General features: G+C 33.2%; 1 protein-coding gene across 1 annotated transcript in view; it reads right to left on the minus strand.

Annotated features, from left to right (window-relative positions):
- The window catches only part of LOC140439980 (inactive serine protease PAMR1-like), a 79,626-nt gene extending 67,083 nt beyond the window's left edge, over window positions 1-12,543 (minus strand). Inside the window, exons 1-2 of the mRNA XM_072530200.1 lie at window positions 12,190-12,543; window positions 12,039-12,135 (exon numbers count right to left, since the gene is read on the minus strand). Coding sequence (XP_072386301.1) covers window positions 12,039-12,135; window positions 12,190-12,241 — 149 coding nt within the window. The 5' untranslated portion in view covers window positions 12,242-12,543. The remainder of the gene's footprint in view (window positions 1-12,038; window positions 12,136-12,189) is intronic.
- Window positions 12,544-20,595: the final 8,052 nt, after the last annotated feature.

The following is a 20,595-nucleotide window of genomic DNA, read 5'->3' on the forward strand; positions in this document are numbered from 1 at the left end:
GGAGTGGCTGATGCAGTAGAGAGAGTAGCAACACTAAAATGGAACTGGGCAGGTCACGTGGCTCGAATGACAGACAATAGATGGACAAAGCGGATACTGGAATGGAGACCAAGAGATGATGCCTACCGAAGTAGAGGTCGTCCACCAACACGTTGGACTGACGATCTAAAACGTTGTCATAGGAATTGAATGCAAGAGGTACAAGATCGAAATAGATGGAAAATTATGAGGGAGATCTATGTCCAGCAGTGGATAAGCGAAGATTGAATGATGTACTTGATTTTCGATGTCTATGTGGATTTTTTTTAGTTTTGCAGTTGACAATAATGGAGAGACATCATTTAAATCGCAAAACGTAGTGGCGTGCTATCGGGATGTTTCCAGCTGGCAGAAGTCAAAGAGACGTTGATGAGGTCCTCCACATGAACAGAGGTGTCATTAATCGTTTGTGTTTAAGGTGTCAAGAAACTGATGATGTTAATGAATGACATACAGGCTGTAACAAGAATAACCAGATTAAAGACCGTTTTGATAGGTTGTAGGCTCTGTAAGATCGGACTGTAACTGCATTACAATTACAAATGAGACTGCAAGAGACCCATCAGATCAGGTGTTTGTAAGTGGCCAAACCATTAAAATAGACTGCATGAAGTAGGGCTAAATGCTCGAAGACCTGTGAGCGTGCCTGTGTTATCCAGATGAAATCGCGCTCATCGACTTCAGTGGGCCCAAAAACACGCAAATTGAGTTAGACGTGAGTGGGCCTCTACGGTATTCACATATGAGTCCCGATTTGAATTTGCACCAGATATAAGACAGACAAGAATTTGGAGACGATCTGGCAATGCTGAACGATTGGTCACCGTGCAGAAGACAGCAAGGCGGCAGTATAATGGCATGCGGTGGCATCAATCTTGGTGGAAGAACCAATCTCGTTTGTCTGGAACGGTTTATAAATGCAACAGACCATCGCAATATTATTCCCGAATCTATTGTTATACCTAGTGTTGTATCTACTGCAATTTTAAATAATGCACGACAATGCGCTTCCGCATACTGCCAGGGTCGTGCGAACATTCCACGAAGATAATGAAATTGAGGTTTTACCATGGTCTGTACAATCGTCAGATGTAAACCCAATTGGGCATATATGAGACATATTGAACAGATGCATTTTACAACAAAATATTGCGTTTAATACAAAGCAGCAACTGTTTGAGGGCCTTTCAATGGAGTGGAACAGAATACTGCAGCAAGACATTGACCATCTGATCATGAGTTTACCTTACAGATATAGGACAGTAATCAACAACCGTGGAGGTCATATACTATGCCAACTTAACCTAAAGACTACTTTGTTGAAAGTTGAGAAGCAACAAATTAGTGTTTTATTTTTTTTTTGTTACCATTTTTTGACTTATGGAGTTCTTTTTTAATTTTCTTAAGAGGTATTGCGATAATTCTAAGAAAAAATGTTTATTTTATATTCAGGACACTTGTTTATAACTTTTTATTAAAAATATTTAAAATATATTATTTGAAATCCTTCTGTAATGTAACATTTTGTTTTTGTCCCTAGATTATTTTGATGTGTCTATTTCATATTTAGTTCCTCTCTCTGTCCAGATTTAGTTCGGGAGTGTTCTAGGATTGTTTTAATTGTTTGGGATGAGGCTTTTAAAAAGTTTTTTCTTTCATTGTTTTCGAGACATAATTTGATTTATAATTTCGTTCCAAATAGTATGTTTTGTTTCTCCAGACAGTTTCCCATTCCAGGTCTGGATGTAAGTCACTGTTTCTGAAATGTTAAGGAGTAATGATAATGTTTTTGTAATTTATTTTATACTGGTACATTCGGATTCAATATATTTTTATAGACAATAATATCTATTTATATAATTGTTTTTATTCTATATTAAAAGGGTGGACTGCCTTCTCAGTGTTCAATATTTTTTTGTTGTTTCTGAAGCTGAGCTCTTATCTTTTCTTTTTAATGTGGAGTTCTCCAACGTAAACTAATGTCAAAGGTAATAGCCAAATATTTTGTATCCTTATCCTTATCCGTGTACCGTATCAATGCATTGATATGCAAATTTATAAACTATTTTAAGTACTCTAGTAAAATTAACATTCATCTCAGAGAGTGTTCCCAGTGCTATAGAAATGGCAAAAGTTGTTCCAGTGTGTAAAGGAAATGCGGTTTGACCCTTTAAAGAGCTTTAACTAACATCCAAATGAAGCCATCGGTCAAAATAAAAAAATCACCAAAAAATAAAATAAATGAACAATATGCTCTTATATAGTTTTTCTTGTGTTTTTTGTTTTTTTTTTTCTCGTTTAGGTAGTTACGCTTTAATGTCAAGTTATCGTGAGTTTTTCTAACATCATAAAAACCTACAAATTGTTTTTGTAAGTATGAACCCTGTTCGTTTTTTACTTATTCTAAGATCATTTCTATTTTTAGAGAACTGATGATGCTTTTAAAAAAAGAATAAAAGCGAAACGTATTCTATTAAATCAATGAAGTAGTTGACGTCTTTCATTTACCAATTATTGACCGATCAAACCTCTGCAATTCAATCATTGAATATATTTTAAATTTAATTAACGGTCGTACTCTTTGCCCATATATATATATATATATATATATATATATATATATATATATATATATATATATCTAGGGTGCTCGGTAAAAAGAGTGTAAGTCAAAAATGGTCAAAATATTATTTTTGCCGAATAAGACTATAAAAGACTATATCTTTACCTTGGTATCAATAGAACAAGTCAATATGCTAATATAAATTAAATAAAATTATTTGGTCTTTTTAGTACAACTCGTTAAATGAACTTTTAATTTGGTATAAACAGTTTATGTCAACTTATAGTGTTTATAGACTTCGAGTTTGTGAACTATTCTTGGCTATAATAGTAGTATGTCGACATGTAGATGATTATAGTGACGAGGATGAAAACTATATGCTGGATAGTAGTAACTAGAGCAGTGCTGTTGAAGAAAAAATAGAATTTGTTCCAAATTCTAGGTCTGAAAATACAGAGAGGAGATCAAAATCAGGTAATACCAGTATTGATTCCAACATTGAAGGAGTTTATTCACGAAAAAAAAAAAAAGATCGGAACGTAAAAGAAATCGAAACTTTAGAAAAGCTTATGTAGCAGCAAAAATAAGGCAAAACTAACACGCTGCATAAAAAAACTTGCCTGTAGAAATAAATGCAATAACAAAATTTCAGAAGATATACAATGCAGTGCAATGCAAAGTTGCATATATTGTTAGCCTTATAGAGTTCGAACCACCTAAAAGCACTAGAAAAAGAACTTTAGATCGGATAAAGAAAAAGTTCGCAAAGTGATTCATGTTTTTCATTTAAAGGTGAATGGTGCTAGAATTCCAGTTTATAAAAAATGTTTTATGAACACATTTGATAAGACAAATATGTTTATTACACTGGCTCTTACAAATAGGGATTCAAATACTACAGGAAGAATAACTAATGACCAGTAAGGTCGTGATCCTTCTGCTAACAAGCATAATGAAGAAACTATTCTAATTTTCAGAAAATGTACAAATTATACTGTGAAGAATATTAATCACCAGTCTCTAGACCTATCCATGAAAGAAAGTTCCATAAAATGAACATTTCATTTAAAAAACCTAAAGTAGATAGGTGCCATAAATGTGATGTGCTGAAGCTGAGTAATAAACTCAAAGTTACTGAAAGCAAAGATGTTAAAACTAAAATAACTAAAATAAAAGACGAGATAATTATTCATTACACTGCTGCAGACAATGCATATGTTACGAAGAGCAACGATGCAGAAAAAGCAAAATGTAATTTTAAATGCCTCACTTTTGACTTGCAGCAGTGTCTCCCAACTGCATACGTAAATTCTTCTGTTGTTATGGACATATAACCTACCTATTCATGAGAATGGATAAGGAAATGTAGCATGTTACATATGGCACGAAGGTGAAGGAGGAAAGGGAGGTAATAATATAGCTACATGTATTTATAAAGAATTGTTATCACTACCACCACATGTTTCCAAAGTAACCCTATACTTAGATACATGCGGTCATCAGAACAAAAATTCACATGTTGCTATGATGCTTTTGGTAGCAATTCAAAATAACACTAATTTAGAAGTTATTGACCATAAATTCATGGTGAGTAGACAGTCGTATGGAGTGCGATATTGATCATAAATTGATCAAAAAGCAAAAAAAAGGTTAAGTGCTCCAATTAGCCATCCGCACCACTGGTATCAGCTTGTGAGAAGTATAGGAAAAAAGAAGAAATACAATGTTGTAGAACTTTACCATGGTGATTTCTTAAATTTTTCAAATCTTTTGAAAAGTAACTGTCTAATGCGTAAAAAAGATATAAGAGGAAATCCTTTCAATTGGTTTATTCTGAACTGGTTTCGTTATACAAGAGAAAAGGAAATTATTCTTTATAAAACATCACTTGATGAAAAAGAGGCATTTCTGACGCTAAGTGTACTACGTAGAGGACAAACTAATGCTAGGTTGGTACCCAGCAATTTGTATAAAAGCACTCTTGCTATATCAACGCAGAATAATAAGGATATTTTGTATCTTCTTCCTCTGATAAGTCCAGTATTTCACGATTTTTATAAAAATTTAAAGACAACTGATGCTGCTGATGGGATTCCAGATGATGAAGATTCATCTGACGCAGAGTAATACTTTTCTCCATTAAGGGACGTAGCCATTGGTCTGCCAAACCGTATTAACATTATTCCTATGTTTTTATGTTTTTTTTAATAAATATTGCGTAAATATGATTATTATTATTTATTATTTTATAATTATTTATTTTTCAATAAACAACAGCTTTTTTGGGCTAAACAAAATAGTATAAGTCATCTGGTACGTGTGGTCCAAATAATATAAGTCACATTTTTTTTTGTAATTTCCATTTATTTAAAAAAATGTATATACTTTATTGAAGATTAGTATTTGCAAAGTAAAATAGATAAATATAACAATTCTGTGTAGTACGCTTTAGGAGATATGACAATTAATTAGCTTCAGAACAAAATTATTTATCGTTTTTTACTTCTCCTGAAAAGTTGACTAAATTGACTTATACACGCTTATACTTCTTTTACCGAGCACCCTAGAATATTGCTCAGCTTTTACGTTCCTATACAAGTATCAAATGGAGAAATTTTACTCTAATATGGTAACAACTGCCACTCATCAAGTTCACACAAGTTAATACAGTTAAACCCTACCTTCTTATTTAAAAATTTTAATGTGTTAAAGTAATTATATTAGTGTTTGTATTATATTTTTTTCCAGTTTGACCCACATAGCCGTCGCTCAGGATCTGTAATTGTATATTTAGCATTTCTATCAGTGAAATTTATACTTTCATGGAATAAATAAAATAAACCATAAATAATTTTCAGCTCATTGCTACATTACATGAAAGTCCTTCATTTAACAATCGAAGAAAGCGTCAATTTATATTTAATTTATTTATTTATCTAGTTTTAAACGTGTTTTAATATTGCCAACCGATTTAATTATGTCTAATAGACTTGACATTACAAACAACAAAATCTTTTAATGACAGGTTTCGGTTTATTTTTTCCTAAAATCTTGTTCCATTTGACTTTGCACGCTTATTTGTATTAAACTGTATTTTAATTATATTTTGAATAGTTTACGGTTATAAAACAGGTTGTTAACATCATGTTTATGTACTCGGCTATAATAATGGACTATTTTAGGCTTCCAATTAATTTAAATCAAAAGATCTAATGTTATACCAAAATAATAATAATAGTGAATAATCAATAAATAGAACCGTTGCTGTTTCCATCAGCACCCTTTTATTTTAAAATTACTAGAATCACGTCAGCATCTCTGTTACAGCGAAAGATAAAGCTAGATTACATCGTTGGTCTGAATAATTAAATTTCTTCTCCTTTAAGTACCGTCTTCTTTAAAAAGGCTGGCTATCATTACATCTTTGGTACTGCTACTATAAACAGCTCAACAGAGTTACACTTATACCACTGTCTCAAATTATTTAGCCAGGAACGTCCTCTTCTTGTACTTCTCTTGCTCAGTATCTTTACTTTACTCATATAATATTCAGCAACTACAGCAGTTCTTCTCTTATAACATGACCCAGATACTGTAATTTCCTTATTTCAATTGTATGTAAAACCTTTTTCTCCTTTTTTATTCGTTTCAAAATATCGTTGTTCGTAACAATATCCAGCCAGCTTATTTTTATGATTCTCTTGAAAGTCCACATCTCAAACCTTTTTATTCTATTGCTTATATTATTTTTTAGCGCCCATGCCACCATACAACAACACTGAAAACACATAACACCTCAGTATTCGTACTTTGAGTTACAAGCTCAAACCATTGCTGCAAAGTACTTTTCTCATATTATTAAATGTTGGCACGGCTGTTCCTACTTTTGATTCGATTAATTCTTTCTTTTAAACGAATTCTCCCTTAATTCATAACCTATTTTGTTGTTGTGTATACGCAATTGTCATCAATTTCGTCTTTAAGATATTTAAAGCTAGTCCTCCATCTTCGCTTCTACAATCTTTCAACTGATATTTCTTTTAGTGGTTCCTAAACTATCGCACTACCTCATTGCATCTCTATTTCATCCAGTTTGTTATCAACCTTAAAGATGTAACTTGATTAAAATACAAACTGAACATTTTTCTAATGTCTTTTATATCCAGATCTTTATCTCAAAGTAGTTGTAGGAAGGGGTTATATCAGACTTTGGCTATATCTTGCTCACGTTTTCTGAAAATCCTTTGATGTATAATTTTTAAGTATATCCTTAGAGTGTTGGTCATTAATCTGATAGTAAAAAGCTCACTGCACATTAATCCCATATAAACATAATATTTAGTCTCTATTTTGCTTTTTCTTAGAACCTGCTGATTTTATCTATCACACCATTTACATAGGGCAGGATAGATTTAACAATTGGTTTTTATTCTTATACCAGGTCTCTGATTTCTAATTCTCAGAGATAGTCTTCGGAGCCACTCCGAAACCCGACCCACTTGCATGAACACAAGACCCATGCATCACAAGAAGCTCAGCACCCCTCAGCAACACGAAGCTCACAACTTATCCCCCCCCCCCCCGACATCCTTAATACGCTTACACCACCTTACAGTTCAACACCATATCTTATAACCCAGATTCCTTCAAATTTCGACAACCAACGCAAATTCAACCAAGTCTTTAAGAACCACAACCTTCTTGGATCCCCTACTTAGACTTCTGTAAAATTCCGTACCACACGACCAACCCAGACAATCATATCCAGAAAGCTTCAAACAAACTGCCATCTAGTAATGACCGGCGTAAATAAAGACTTATCCCAAAAAACACAGAGAGTAGCTTGTTCGAAATATTCTTCCCATATACCAAGTAAGCATAATTGCCCGCATAAGCAACATCCCAACCAATTTCAAACGAGTTTTAACAGACAAATTCGTTGCAATAACAAGATTTAAATTCATTGCAAATACAGCAAATGCTCCTATCTGTCCAAACTGATAACGAGATTTCACAAAATATGTACGGCCACACCGTATCTATGTCGATGTACAACCACAACATAAATCAAAAATTCATGTAAACTCGATACTAATCCTTGTTACATCTATACCCTAAGCACCCAACTTCCAGAATGCACTCACTCGCTAACACCACCCACAATCAAAAAACATATTACCCTAAATCTACACGTTGAAAAGTAAGCGTTCTCAATATACTCCTTCAGAGTCGAGTTAATACACAAAAAACAGGGGGAAAATCGTTTTCTGTAGTTTCCCAACCTCATTACAAACGATACCTGTCCTAGGTGAGGACTAAGTCATAGAAAACTTCCACGCGATTACAAAAGAAAGACTAAACAATTCTGAAAGAAATCGTTTATTTTGAGATGCAATATCGGCCTTCGCTCGGAAATCGCTTCGTTCGTATCGGAAATACATCATTCCATTCCTTGAAGAGCAAGGATCTGTTAAGCCTCAAGCAAGGGTCTCCCCATCAATTCCTAAATACTATTTTTATAACCCTTTTTAAAGAAAAGCAACTAACGATGACGAGTCATCGCCCTCAGTCGTCGCAGATCTTTACGGGCTACTTTAGAGTTCTCTACACTCTGGAAGCCCATCCAGCTAGTGCTTCACCTGCTACCATAGACTCTCGGGTCAGTTTTTATTTCGAAACAATTGGTGTTTCAGTTCTATCACGATGCGTCAAGGGAAAGCGATGTCAAGGCCTAAATATTAGTTATCTTCGAACATCTAGAAGAAATGGAACTGATCTGACTTGGTTATTGCAGTGTGACCTTGCCGAAACGTCATCAAAACAATGGTTTTTTTTAAACCAAAGATTTTTTGAAAGTAATATTTCTTCTACATATACCATAGAACTTGTTATTTGTCTTTATTATAGAACTAGATTACTCCCTTTTCATAATTTCACAATACACACCAATGTTTTCTGTTAACTTTAAAAGATTATGTGTCCATATTTTAGGTTTAAAAGGTTCTAGGTGTGATTATAATACATAAAGCATGGTCATCTGAAAATAGCCGATTTTTAATTTTGTTATATACATCTGTCGTAAACTGAGGCAATGGCCAATAAATAAAGAATGAATAAATTTTTATGAATTGAAATCCTTTCATTATAGTTGGTGAAATAATATCATCGAATTTATATGACTTCAAGAAGATATTTTTGATTAAATGAAAGATCTTTCCTTGACAATATACCGGAAAATGTTGCGAAAAATATGTATAAGATTGGCATATTACAAGACATAATTTCATCAAAATTTAAATTATCCTGAATTTTCAAATATTAAAAAATCTAATCTGAAAACGACAAATCACGACGGATGAAGTTTTTATGTCATCTAATTGGAAAGGTAAATCAGCGTAATTTCAGAGTTTGAGTGTTTCCATTTATAAAAAGAAGATTCTCGAATAATTTTTCCTGGAAATGCTGCCTTGAGTGTTTTAAACATCAATGTTGTAATAAAAGAGCAAAAAAACATTCCCCGCTTTTCAAATATACATAAAGCATAATTAGGAAATTTGTCAATTTATAAAAAATATAATATGAATGTTTTATTTAAATTGTTATTTAATTCATTGTTAGTTAAGTTAGTTATTATTAATGACAATTGTATTAGGAAAATAAGAAATAGTAAACCTGTTGATCAGGTAACTAAATTTCCTACCATTAACAATGTTAAAAAAGCTAGAAAAAGCCAGATCCATATTCACTAAAATGAAGAGAGTGTTCTGCGGAAGAGATTTGAGCCTTGAAATGAAACTTCGCCTGATGAGATGTTACGTACTTTCTGTGCTGTTCTACGGAATGCAGTCATGGACGTTGAAAAAGATTGATACCAAAAAATTAGAGGCATTTGAACTGTGGATGTATCGCAGAATCCTGAGAATATCATGGACCGAGAGAGTCACAAATGTCGAGGTCTTGAGAAGAATGAATAAAGAAAAGGAAGTCATATTTACGATCAAAAAACGAAAACTGCAATACTTGGGACACATTACAAGAGGCGAAAGATATGAACTGCTTCGAATAATTATGCAAGGGAAAATAGCAGGAAAAAGGTCCATAGGAAGAAGACGAAACTCCTGGCTAAAGAATCTACGGGAATGGTATAGCTGTAGCAGCAACGAATTGTTTCGGTCAGCAGTTTCGAAAATACGTATAGCCCTGATGATCGCCAACCTTCGGAACGAAGATGGCACTTGAAGAAGAAAAACAATGTTAAGGACAAAAAGCTCAGGAGTGACTCTTTTCCTTCGCCATAACACCAGGAGGACCCTTTAAAATATGGCGAGATAGCTAGCAGGCAAGTTCACAAATACAACATACAGTTTTAAGATCGGACAAGCTCAGGCCGGAGTCATTACTATTAGTCCAGGCGATATCTGTTCATATAAACGAACTTTTTTGCATAAATCGTTTTAAAATATTACTGAAGTATTTTCCACCTAAGAAGACCGCTTTGCAATTAAATGCTGGTAACTTTGTTACTAACGGGCCAGATAAGCGGCGATATATTTTACACTACCTTTATGAATAAACTTTTACTGCTCTGTTGTTTCAATCAGCAAATTAGATCAAATTCAAACTTGTCATCATATTACACTTCTGTTTATAGTTAAAAATTAATTGATGGTAGTGGATTGTATTGGTGTTATTTAATAATTTAGCAAAATACATAATCAGCAAAAATCTTATTTAAAACATGCGAATGGTTTTTGCAATCACAATCAATGCAGTGTTTATGCTTGTTTAGCATTATCTGTTAAATAATTTGTGTTCGATTGTTATGTTTGTTGTATAACCCTCGTCCTTTTTGGGGTGTAGAAGTTGTATATAAGTACCTATTTTACATTTTACATTACATTTGTAGTGTAGTGAAGCGGTACTTGGAGTAAAATGAGTAATTTGGAAGAAAATAAAATACAGTCGAAACGTAGAGTGTTATCTCCAGAAGAACGGCGTTTAGGTCTGAAAGTCGAAAGTTATTTCAATTTGGAAAAAAATAATATGGGTCCATTGACATCTGTTATGGCAGTTCAGATACGCACATGCGATGCTTGCGGTATCTCAGAGAGGACATTCCGAAGAATTAATAACATGAGTGAGGATGAAATAAATAAAGTAAGCAAGGAAAATAGTCGAAATCCAAAAACTTTAGATTTGCACCAGTTAATTAAACTCGCAATTAAAAATATTATATATAAAGCCAAAGAACATGTAACAATTAGTGCTGTGTTACAACAAATAAAAGATAAGGAACTGTGTGATATTAGTTTAACAAGTTTGTGGAGAGTACTGAAACATTTAGGTTTTCGATATAAAAAGACAAATAATAGACAAGTCTTGTGTGAACTCTCTAATGTTGTTTCAAAACGGTGGCATTTTTTAGGAAAATACATCAACAATAAAACGTCTGATAGTCCGAGACAAGTTGTATTTTTAAATGAAACTTGGATTTTCGCTAAAGGAAATATGTCAAAATCATCCTGGCAAGATGGCACCACGAAATGTTATTCTTCTAGTCTTTCCGGTAATGGTAAACGCTACAAACGCTACATACTTCATGCTGGAAATGATGAGGGTTTTATTCCTGAGGCTAGTTTAATTTTTTCGTCCACAAAGAATACAGGTGATTACCGTGGAAATATGGATGCAAATATTTTTGAAAAATGGCTCGAAGAAAATTTGTTAAAAAAATTGGAACGAACCATTCATAATCCGTATATTCCATTTCTAAGCATCGATCTGCTCAAACATGTGCATTTGCAGAATATATTGCCATAGTAAAATGATGTGGAGTAAGAAAACTATAGAGTTAAAATTGGTCTGAATATTAACTATAAGAAAACAAAAGATTGAAGTGTAGGAAATTATCAGTATGACTCATCATGATAAGGTACAAAACCACACCTGCCAATATGTCTCGTTATCCAAGAAATAAAAGATATATTGGGGTCCACTCATTGTAGTGATAGTTGTCAAATAAATAATCCACAGCGAAATAAACGACGAACTTATGCAATGCGCAAATATTGTCAGTTTTTTGAAAGTCACAAAGACTAAACTGACTTGCCATTAAGAAAGTATGCTGGATAATCACACTTTAATAATAAAACAAAGACAGATGTCCCAATGACAATAAGATGATAATAAGAAAATTCCACCAATAGAGTCCCAAGTAAGTGGTAATTTTGGCAAATATTAAATATAAATTAAGCTTTGGAAAAGTCACCATGACTTACTCCGGACCTGTCTAGTGTCTTGCCATGTTGTATGAAGATAACTACCAAAATATTCTGCTATTTAACTATATAGTAGATGGCATAATTAACCTTGAGTAAATTAAAAATTATTTCTTAATAATGGCATCGAATATAAATATGAAAATATTTTCACTTACCCATCACATTTTTTAACTGCTCTTCGAGACCTCACTAAACTATTACTAAAATTTTCATTTGCACTTATAGTATATCCATTATTTGTAACTAAAACACCTAAAAATAATGTTGTTAACCATTGATAATCACTTTTAAATTATTGAATCTTACTTGAAACAAAATAAAAACAAAGGAAGCATTTTATAAAACCGTCACTTGTCATACTCGGTTCGTTAAAGTATCTTACAACTTTTTTTCCAAAAATTCCTTATTAAGGACTCATACTCTCAATTCTTCGAAATGTGTCGTTGGAAGTAAGCCAAAAGGCAATGTGTATAACAAGTTTTTTGTTTGTCTAACCGTACTTCTGAAGAAGAATCTCGCTAGACGACTTCTGTAGGACTGGTGCTCGAAGCAGTAAATTCAAAACACATTAAAATCCATTTACGTGTTATCTGGGAATTCCTATCGCTTTTTAAGGAAATTTATCAATAATAGTGTTTTACCAAATTGTGTCCATATCTTTATGTAGTTTGTTCGCACGAGAATCAAAATATTTCTATTAGATTCAATAGGTTATCAATGTTTTATTTATTTAATTATAAAGCAGGACCGGACTCATAAAGATTTAAAGAAATTATTAAAAGTAGTTTAGTAAATAAAACGATGATAACAAACTCAGTCAAGAGAAATAAAAATAAAAAACAGTCTTCGAAAATGACGCACAAAATTTTATCAGCAAATTTTGATTTTTCTTGTTGCTTAATCGAATTAGACGTTGTAAATTCATCATTTTCTTTGATTTCAGAACGGTAGAACGTAAAAAATTTCCCTAATCATCCACTGCAGTTTGTAGATTCCAGGTATAGCATTCGTTGGGGCTTAAAGAAATATTCACACTTTAGTCTAAAAGATCTGGACTTCTAAGAAAGTCTATTATCCGTTTCGGAGTTATGTTTTTTATCTGATCAGTTACTAAACAGTTGTTTCATGTATTTATGCCATTGGCAAATAATGAGCACTTAGTTGCAAACAGTATGTTTGTCCGTTCGTATTTTTGCAGAATGTGCACCTAGCTGTTTCCACTTAGTCCATTATATAGGGATGATATCTGACTAAGCAATGTCCAATAAGAATATCTCTGATTACTCCGAGTTCAGTTTTCTGAAGCTGCATAATATTTTTGCATAGCCACAGTAGGTTTTAATAACCTTTATGCATGATTCGAATATTTTTACAGAAAGCTGAACTAAGTTATTTTTATTACCGCAAAATGGTTCCGATTCCATAAAAAGGCCCTATCCCCTTCTTTCACATCTATTAGCAATCTACCTAACAAAAATTCCCTTATGTCCTGGACCCATATTAAAGTTACTTTCCTATGCTTCGCACGTTACTTAACAGACTATTTGCAGGTCCAATCTGTTGCGAACTCATAAGTTATAGACTTTAGAGTCTTTATTTTTAAATCTTTAGTTCAGCTTGACTGTCGAAGACAATAAATATTTTACTCGAATTGAAGGACTTTTTTTATACACTATTAAGCACAAAAATCTATTGCTAGTAATTCTGATAGAAATTGTTAATTGTTTAAAACTTTTGTTACTGTTGGTTGTGTTATTAGTAACATTTTTTGGCAACCAGAGCTGATGCTACAGAGTCGGTCGCCCGCATCTAAAGACCTAATGTGTCGCTTCCTTCTCTAGAGAACTTTCAGTACTATAACAGCAAAAGTATTCACTCAGAAAATACAATCTAATAACAAAAAGTCTTCTTCTTAAGTGCCGTCTACCTATGGAGTTTGGCAATTATCATGGCTATTTTTATTTTTGAACTTGATGCTCTAAACCAGTGGTTCCCAACCTTTTTCCCATGATCGCCACCTTAGACAGGTTTCACCAGTTATGAATACTACAATCGCCCCCCCCCCCTCCCGCACCCAATTAAATTGAAACAAATAATGAATCTATACAAAAGGTAACTATCCATATTTATTTATTTTTACATTTCGTAAAATGATAAATGGTTATATGTGTGTAAAAGAATTATTATTAATGGCTTCCTTGGGCCTGGTGTCCCTCACATAATCTCTTTATGTCTGGCTCAATGTTAGTTAATAACAACCTCAAATCCCCTCTTTCTATTATGTCGAGCCTATTTCTTTGTCTGTTTTTCAATATACACACAGAACTAAAACCTTTGATTGTATTCCACAAGATTGGACACACTTCTTTTATCCGCGGCCAAAATCTTTCATACCCACACTCCCGAAACAAACTTTCAATTTCAATATCTTGTCTCAAAACAATCAAGTTTTCTTGAAGAGAAGGACATACCGTTGAAACTTCCACGCTGAAAGGATTGATAAACCAAGTTGGCACTTTCAGACTAGTCAAATCTTGGAATCGGGACTGCAGATCTTCTTTCAGTGTTTGAAGGTGGAGGCAGTATGTTTGAAGATCCTCAGAATCACCACAAGAAGATTTCAAGTTGGGGAATTTGGTCAGATCTCTTCTCTGCATATTTTCTTCAAAAATAGATAGTTTGTCAATGAATGCTCCGACTACTTCCTTCGCTTTGGCCATATTTATGTTCTTCCCCTGTAGTTGCAGGTTCATTTCATTTAATTTTTGAAAAAAATCTGATAAATAAGCGATGCCATTTCGCTTCTCTTGTAGTTATGTACTCAGTGTGGGGTCAGTAGTATTAAGAAATTCAATAACAGTATCGATGAGACTGAAGAACCGCCTTAAGCAATTGCCTTTAGAAAGCCAGCGGACTTCCGTATGTAGTAGTAATGTATTAAATATCACATCATTTTCCTCACAAAGTGTACGAAATATTCGATCATTCTTTGATTTTGCTTTAATTTTATTTACCGCATCTATGACAAGTCGAAGAGAATCGTGTAACCTCCCACTCAAATTCTTGGCAGCCAAATGCTCTCTGTGAATGACGCAGTGGACACACAAAATTCCAGGTACTGCTTGTTTCAGATGTGCAATAAATCCCCGATGGCGTCCTGTCATTGCTGCTGCACCGTCAGTAGCACAGGCGATCATATATATTAAGGGAACCTCTTTTTCCTCAAAAAATCTCTTAACGACCTCAAATATGAAAGATCCTTTTGTATAGGTAATCAGACTTCTAACAAACAGCATTTCCTCGGCCATTTCTCCATTGTCGTCAATGAATCGGACATATGACAGCAGTAAAGCTGTGCTCTCAGGGTACTCTCGTCAAGTTGCACAGTAAACTCTCTGCTTTTCAATTTGTTGCAGAGAACATCTTCGACGTCCTCTTCAAGTGATCCATAAGCCGAGACGGCTTCATGGCTTCGTTTGACAAAGATTTTGCACAAATGAGACACAATGGTAGATTCTTATTTCCTGGCAATTCAATGAATCCATATTTCAAATTCTCCGTTGAGTACTGCCGGCACTTTTTTTTAGGTGCTGACATTTTAAGAGCAAAACAAAAGAGTAATTAATTACACCTTATTGAGAAGGCAAAGAATAAAAACACTATCTCGCAATTCTCAAATAATTATATTGCCACGCGTCGACGTCTCTGTCCGAATTCTAACATTGTGACTAATAATGATTCTAATATTGTGACGCCTCGTGTTCGATAAGATAAGTGGTTATGTCCGAATTGAAAGACAGACTTAACAGTTTCACAAATAAATCACAGTATCTTTATTAAAATAACAATTCACTGAACACAATGACTGTCAGTTGAAACAAAACAACTTTATATACCACACTGCAAAACTAGGGAACGAAAGAGTCCACATTTGAAGTGACGACAACCGACAAACGTACTTCTCATCATTCTTATTCCACTTCTTTCTCTTTCTCTTTTGTGCGGATGATCACACAATACGAAAGCTCGATCAAAGGAGAATGCAGAATTCGTTATAATGTATAATAATAACGACAATGTATAGAATTAAATTGTATTATGATTCATAGCTCTCTGTGACTAGACGAGATGTTTGTGTTATTATTACCTGCATTGGTATACACACATATTTACTTTTTATTATCCTATGGATATCTTATCGAAAGTATTGTATTTTTTTTTTCTTTTCTTATTTTTCTCAATTACCCATTTCTCGTTTTCCGGATGCTAAACGCCCCCCTTATCGCCCCCTTTTCTCTGTCGCTCCCCATATTGAGAATCACTGCTCTAAACAAATCAATCGATCTGCATTGATACCAATAGGTGAGTCTCAAAATTTCATATTTTGGAACTCTCATCACGTAACCTAAGTATTCCAGTTTTCTTATTTATATAAACAAAATGTACTTAAGCATAAATCTTGTGAAACGAAAAGTATATAAATCAGTCCTTCTACAGAGAATACCCAATAGTAATAATAATTATTTATAAACTAGTTTTTCTGGCTTTCTGGGAAACAAAGTTGTCAATAATTTTGACGATATTAAGTTTTTCAGAGAATTCGGATTCTATGGTGATGATGGCCAAATCTGTAGGTCTTTCTTATGTCATATTATTTCTTAATTAATTTTTAATAATTTTTAATTAACTGAAACTTCTTTCGCTTGAAGCCAGAGAAACAGGTGGCAAGGTTAAAAAATTCTTAATGCCAGAGTAAAATTTGGAAAACAGGGAATGGGATTATTTTTTATTATAATTTAATTGGCTATTTTTCACCTGAAAAATATCTTTGACTGAGGTTATTTCATTATTGAAAGAGTTGTTTACCATCTATATCATTCACGATAAAACATGCCGGCTTTTATAAGGTTAACATTAGAAATATCAAAAAACTCATACAGAAAGCAGAATATTGAATAGCACTCAGAGAATACGGCAAATCTTTTAGTTACCGAGTTGATGGCGTTCAGAGTATATACCCCCCTAGTAAGATAAGTCCCATAGAAAGTTTTGGGAGAGAGTTTCTAGAGCCAAATGCGGACGGGCGAAACTAATTTCATTTGGCGGCCAATTCAAAAAATAGGCTCTGAATTTTAGGCGCCAAAATTCAAAAAGTATACTTTGAATGGAAAATATAATCATAAAATGAGAAATAAAAACTTATTCTATGCCAAAAAATATTCTCTCTGTCCAAAAATACATTATACACTTATGCATTTTTATATATAAATGTAGAACATAATATCAGATAAATAGAGTATATATTATGGTACATGAAAGTTTTTATTTAATATTTTATGACTATACCTATTTTCCATTACATTAACAAACCAAAGTCGCGAAGACAACAAAATAAAACACAGAAATCCTGACACTTGTTTATTTGTATAATTTTCTTTGGTAAAATATTGGCAACAAATATCCTCTTCATTCCTTAATCCCTTGTCAGGGTGTGGGAGGGACCACTCTAAATATTGTTAGCTTGCTGTCTCCATTGGCTGCAATCCTGTACCAGATGGACAACTTCATGTAGGGATTTTTCCACCAATCTTCATTTAATCTTCCCATCGTGTTGGAGATCTTTCTTTTGATGAACAAATACAGATGCCTCTATATTCATTAGTGCTGGTTTGTTATAAATTTCATACCTTCTAAAATACTCTTCCTAAGGGATTATCTGTAGATAATAAAGTGTAAACTCTAGCATTTAAATACCATTTAAATAAGGCAAATTTTAAGAATGCAATTATGAATTTTTTTTATAAAATAAGGCAACGTTTAGGAATGCAATTATAAGAGTTAAGAGTTTTAATGATTTTAAAATACATGTAGTACCTATATAAATAAAACATTCATGTTGGTTAGAATGTTAAGATTTAAAGGTAATTTAACTACATAAGCAAAATGTACAAAATAGTATCGAGTTTGTATTTACTATTCACCCATCAACAAAAAATACTCTTTTGATCTTTTCGATTTGGACTACTTGTACCTTCTTCTCTTTTAGCAAATGTTTATTAGATATATAAAAATTAATGTATACTTTATCGCCTATTTATAAAATTTGGGATACAATATTTTTATATCGCCATTTTCAACTTGCAAAGGCGTGGATTACAATGTTGCCACTAACACATTTTTTTCGGTATATACTCATAATTCTTTAAAAATAAGTTGTTACAATCGAATTTGTTACAATCACAGTAGTCGAAATTGCTACAATCTTTGTTTTTTGGAAAACATTGTATAGTATAATCATTATTTGGGTAAATATGCAAAACTAGTAAAACCATGGCAACAGCACTTACGTCAATGTCATACGCCTCTTGCTATGTCATACCCCCCACCTAACGTGACTAGTAGCGCCGTCGCCATTACGAACGGCTGGGCCCATGTAAATCACTCTCCCCACCCGTCCTATTTGACTAACACTACTATTTGTGATATATACTCTGATGGCGTTTTCAAGAATTGCAAAATACAAAACAGTCTTGAACTGTTAAACGGAATTTGAGACTGGTTCATCTCTAGGAAGACGCTTAGGAGGGCATATTAAGATCAAGGTGGTTCTTTAAATATATTATATATTTCATAATTGTATCTGATTCTCCATCTGTTGTTCTCATTTATAGAGCCTAGTATTCGTCTTAGTACTTTTTTTTCAAAGATGTCTATGTGGTTTACAGATTTTTCAGTCAACACTTAAGTTTCACATCCATAATTCACTATCGGTCGGATTATGGTCTTATAAATTCGTATCTTAGTTCTTTGATGTACTTCCCGTGATTAAAATATCAGGCGTATAGCAAATTATGCCGTATTGGCTAAGATGATTCTTCTGCTAAGCTCTGCATCGTCAATGTGTCCTTTGTGATGTTGACTACTAAATAGATAAAGCTATCTACTTTTTCTAAGTTGTCAACTGTCAGATAGGGTCGTGTTGGTCTCTCCGATCGACTTTGTACTAGAATTTTAGTCTTTTTTCGTTTATTGACAGAAGTTCCGTATACGTATTCTCACCTGTTGCTTTGGTTATGCTCATGATATTTATTTCATTTGCATATGCTGCCAGTTGCACCGATTTATTGATAAGTGTGTTGTTTCTACCTTCTGATGGTTTTATTATTATGTATTCAAGTGCTAAATTAAACAATGTTAGTGCCAGCCCATCACCCTGTCTTAATCCTTGTGTTATTTGAAATGGTCTGTTATCGTATGCTATATCTTTACCTGAGCCACTGCTTCCGACATCGTCATTCGAATGAGCCTAACTAATTTAGAGGGTATTTTAAATTCACTAAATATTTTGTATAAGTGTGCTTTGTTTATTGCTTAAGACCTTCTTCTTCTTCTTTAAGTTCCACCCTCTATCAAAGGTTAGAAATTATCATGGCTATGCGGACCCTGTTGACTGCTGCTTCTAAATAGTTTTGCACTAGTTCGAATTTTGCCTTGCATAATAAGCTGCAATAATGAGTATCTTTGCTCTCTCATAACATCGCTTAAGTACTCAAGTTTTCTGATTCCTCTTCTTTGCTTAACCGTAAATAGTTGGTCAATGGCTGATCTTCCCTGCCTAAATCCTGCCTGATATTCTCCCATGATGTTATCTGCGAGTCGTTGTAGTCTATGGTTAAGTACATATACTAATAAATATTTTATATCCACAACAAAGCAAGGAGATATCCCTATCGTTTAGACAGAGGATCTTATCGCCCTTTTTATGGATTGGGCAGATGATACTCTTATTCCACTCTTCTGGCATTTTCTCCTACCTCCATATTTTCTGTATGACCTCATATATTTTTTTCGTTATTTCACTTCCTTCCAACTTGAACAATTCTGTGGGCATTCCATCACATCCAGAGGCCTTGTTATTTTTCTGCAGTTTGAATTGCCCTTTCAACCTGTTCTATCGTTGGTGATTTTGTTACTTCATTCTTTTCATTTTATACCTCTTCCAGTAGCTCATATTCTGTGTATTCTACGTAATCATTGTAAGTTTTCGGTCAGTATATTTTCAAAATATGTTTTCCAAGTTTCTTTAGTGTTGCTGGTTATAGATTAGTTTTTGGTTTGTATTATTATTTTATTTGTTTGATCAAAACAACGGAAGAAAAATTACAAGTCATAAATATATACATAAACGAACTAAAAAAAATCGGCAAAAGCAAATAGAAACATACAATTATCTTAGAAGGCAAAGAATTAAAATAGTTCAGTATTTATAAACCTACGTACAATTACTGAAGAAAGTAAAATGATGGACGAAAATCAAGAAACTTCGCAAAGCGGGAAAACTAATAAATACATTAACAATAGAGTTTTTTTTTGAAGGAAAGAGATACTCAAGAAAGTAGAAACCCAAGTATATAAGAAAGTAGTGACACCCTCAATAATATATGAAAGTGAGTCGTGGGTTTTAATAAAAAAAAGCAAAAAACATTACAGCTACCGAAATGAGATTTTTACAAAAGATTGAAGAGATCACAAGAAGAGATAGGACATGAAACACAACGGTAATAGTAAATTAAGACATGAAATGAAACAATTATAAGTTAGAGACAACTAGGATGGATCGGTCATATACATAGAAAGAATGACGAAAGACTAGGAAAAAGTAGCAGTAGTATTAACTTTATGTATAGAAAATCCTAATACTATTTGAAAAAA

Source organism: Diabrotica undecimpunctata, chromosome 4 (genome assembly GCF_040954645.1).
Source record: "Diabrotica undecimpunctata isolate CICGRU chromosome 4, icDiaUnde3, whole genome shotgun sequence".
Taxonomy (NCBI): Eukaryota; Metazoa; Arthropoda; class Insecta; order Coleoptera; family Chrysomelidae; genus Diabrotica; species Diabrotica undecimpunctata.